Source organism: Echinococcus granulosus (genome assembly GCF_000524195.1).
Source record: "Echinococcus granulosus chromosome Unknown EG_S00185, whole genome shotgun sequence".
NCBI lineage: Eukaryota > Metazoa > Platyhelminthes > Cestoda > Cyclophyllidea > Taeniidae > Echinococcus > Echinococcus granulosus.
The window spans coordinates 56,009-57,915 of record NW_020170565.1 but is presented as its reverse complement, the minus strand read 5'-3'; the positions used below and the strand labels follow the sequence as shown (position 1 = coordinate 57,915).

General features: G+C 41.5%; 1 protein-coding gene across 1 annotated transcript in view; it reads left to right on the top strand. All coding sequences in view use genetic code 11, as the record gives it.

Annotated features, from left to right (window-relative positions):
* Nucleotides 1-1,046, top strand: part of EGR_10039 (hypothetical protein) — a gene marked incomplete at both ends in the record, with an annotated part of 6,453 nt that extends 5,407 nt beyond the window's left edge. Inside the window, one exon of the mRNA XM_024499288.1 lies at nt 764-1,046. Within this exon, the coding sequence (XP_024346298.1) occupies nt 764-1,046 (283 nt within the window). The remainder of the gene's footprint in view (nt 1-763) is intronic.
* Nucleotides 1,047-1,907: the final 861 nt, after the last annotated feature.

Sequence of the window (1,907 nt, the reverse complement as noted above, 5' to 3'; positions counted from 1 at the left end):
TCCCTTAATCCTTTTGAGTTTTTGAAATCAGAAGAATAAGATGTATTTCAGGTGATAATTTTATGACACGGATGCGTTATTTATTTATTCTCTCTTACAGGATTCAGTAAAAGTGCATGGCATTCAAGCATCCCTAAGCCGGTCTACGTCGACATTTGTGAAATTTTACGTATTTTCATATTGCAGTCTGTGAAACCACAGCATTTTAAATTTTGTGGATTACAGATAGTTGAGGAACTGTGTAGGATGGCTGTTCGTTACATTAGAGCATGGAAGGAAAGCCACAGGAGCTAGCGAGCTACCGAGCTTTTGACTGCGTTGTCAGCCCTACCAACCGGAAGCACGTGTTGCTTACAGTCAGAGTGATGCCAAACATCAATCGTAGAACGGGCGCTTAACCTGTTAAAACAGGTACCTGTTGCCGAAGCATGATGTATGAATGCGTACACTGGAGAAGTGGGTCTCTTCTCTGAGGCGTGAGTTTTTCTTCGGAAACGCACTGTATCAGTCTAGCAAAAGAATTTTTTAATTTAGGTGCAAGAATTTCGTATTTGAACCACTCACTGCTCATTTGCTGAGTATTTTGTTCTTGACATCTGAAAAGAGTTTGATTTTTAGCTAATCGTTTAACAGTCAATCTTCCTTCGCATTGTTGCGCCTTATAAGCGCGTCGCAGAATTGCAGTTATCTTGGTGTCATTTTGCCTAGCTAGCATCAGAGGGAAGACTGGCAAAACAAAAGTGGTATACTAAGTGTAATGCAGGGTCTGCAGCAGTCATGGTCCAATGCAATTGTCTCCTTTTATTCGCCTCCTCCAGATGACTTATCCAACAACTCAGCGTACATTCATGGAGAAGGTGCAGCAGCTGTACAGGACAATTGACGACTCCACTGACGGCCAGGCATCCATCATCGGAATCGATGAGATGACGGTGAAGGTCTCTCTGCTACCCAAATCCAGCTTCAACGCGCATATAGGCTTCACATTGACGGCAAACTTCTCCTACATTTTAACAATTCTTGTATGCATTTGGAAACTTAATTGAGCATTTCATCATTTAGGTAACAGCTGCTAGATGGATACTCAAAAGAGCTGCGTTGACGACGGTTGTGTAATTTTGTTGTACCTGCAATGAAGTAGGCAGAGGTGCTTAAATCCAATTAGCCATTGCATTTCTTTCATTCCACTAGAAATATTTCGTGAATTGCGCAATTAACATTACATAAAACTTGCTCTAATAATGCATACCTAATTCTAGATCAATTGTGTTCCCTCAAATCCTAAGGTCAGTCCTGAAATGTCCTTTGACGAACCCATATTTTATCACAATATTGGCCAGTTACATGGTTTAGTGTTTCGGCATTTTCAACGAATGGCAAAGATGAGTGAAATCTTGTGGACCAAACATTTGAGTTAATCCACAATTGGGCATAAAGATCAACACATTTAGTGAAATAAATCTAGCAGGTGGTGAAGGTGATCTAAAAATGCAAGGAGTGGAAAGGAGATGACTCATTATTTCATTTTGTAAATTCGCATACTAAAGAATAGATGAAACTACAAAATCACCATTTCAGGTTGAAAATGGAGTCTCACTTGCATGTCTTAAAACATTTCTTATTTGGCACATCCTTTCTATAGCTGAGGCCATGCGTCAGTACTGATGAAGGCGGTGCACCACTTCATGGACTACGCCGTCTTCGACTGCTTTAGTATTTCCTCTGGAGTAGTCCATGGTCCTCCCCAGCCGTCCACAAGGACGGTGCGTGTGCTCACTGATATTCTGGTCAGTAAACGTAGTTTTCCACCAAAGATTGTCCGTCCTAGGATGAGGAAGGTTTAAAGGAGGCGGGAGAAGCAGTGGGAAACATAGACAAACTGGACTAGAAAGGGGTCGAAGTAATTG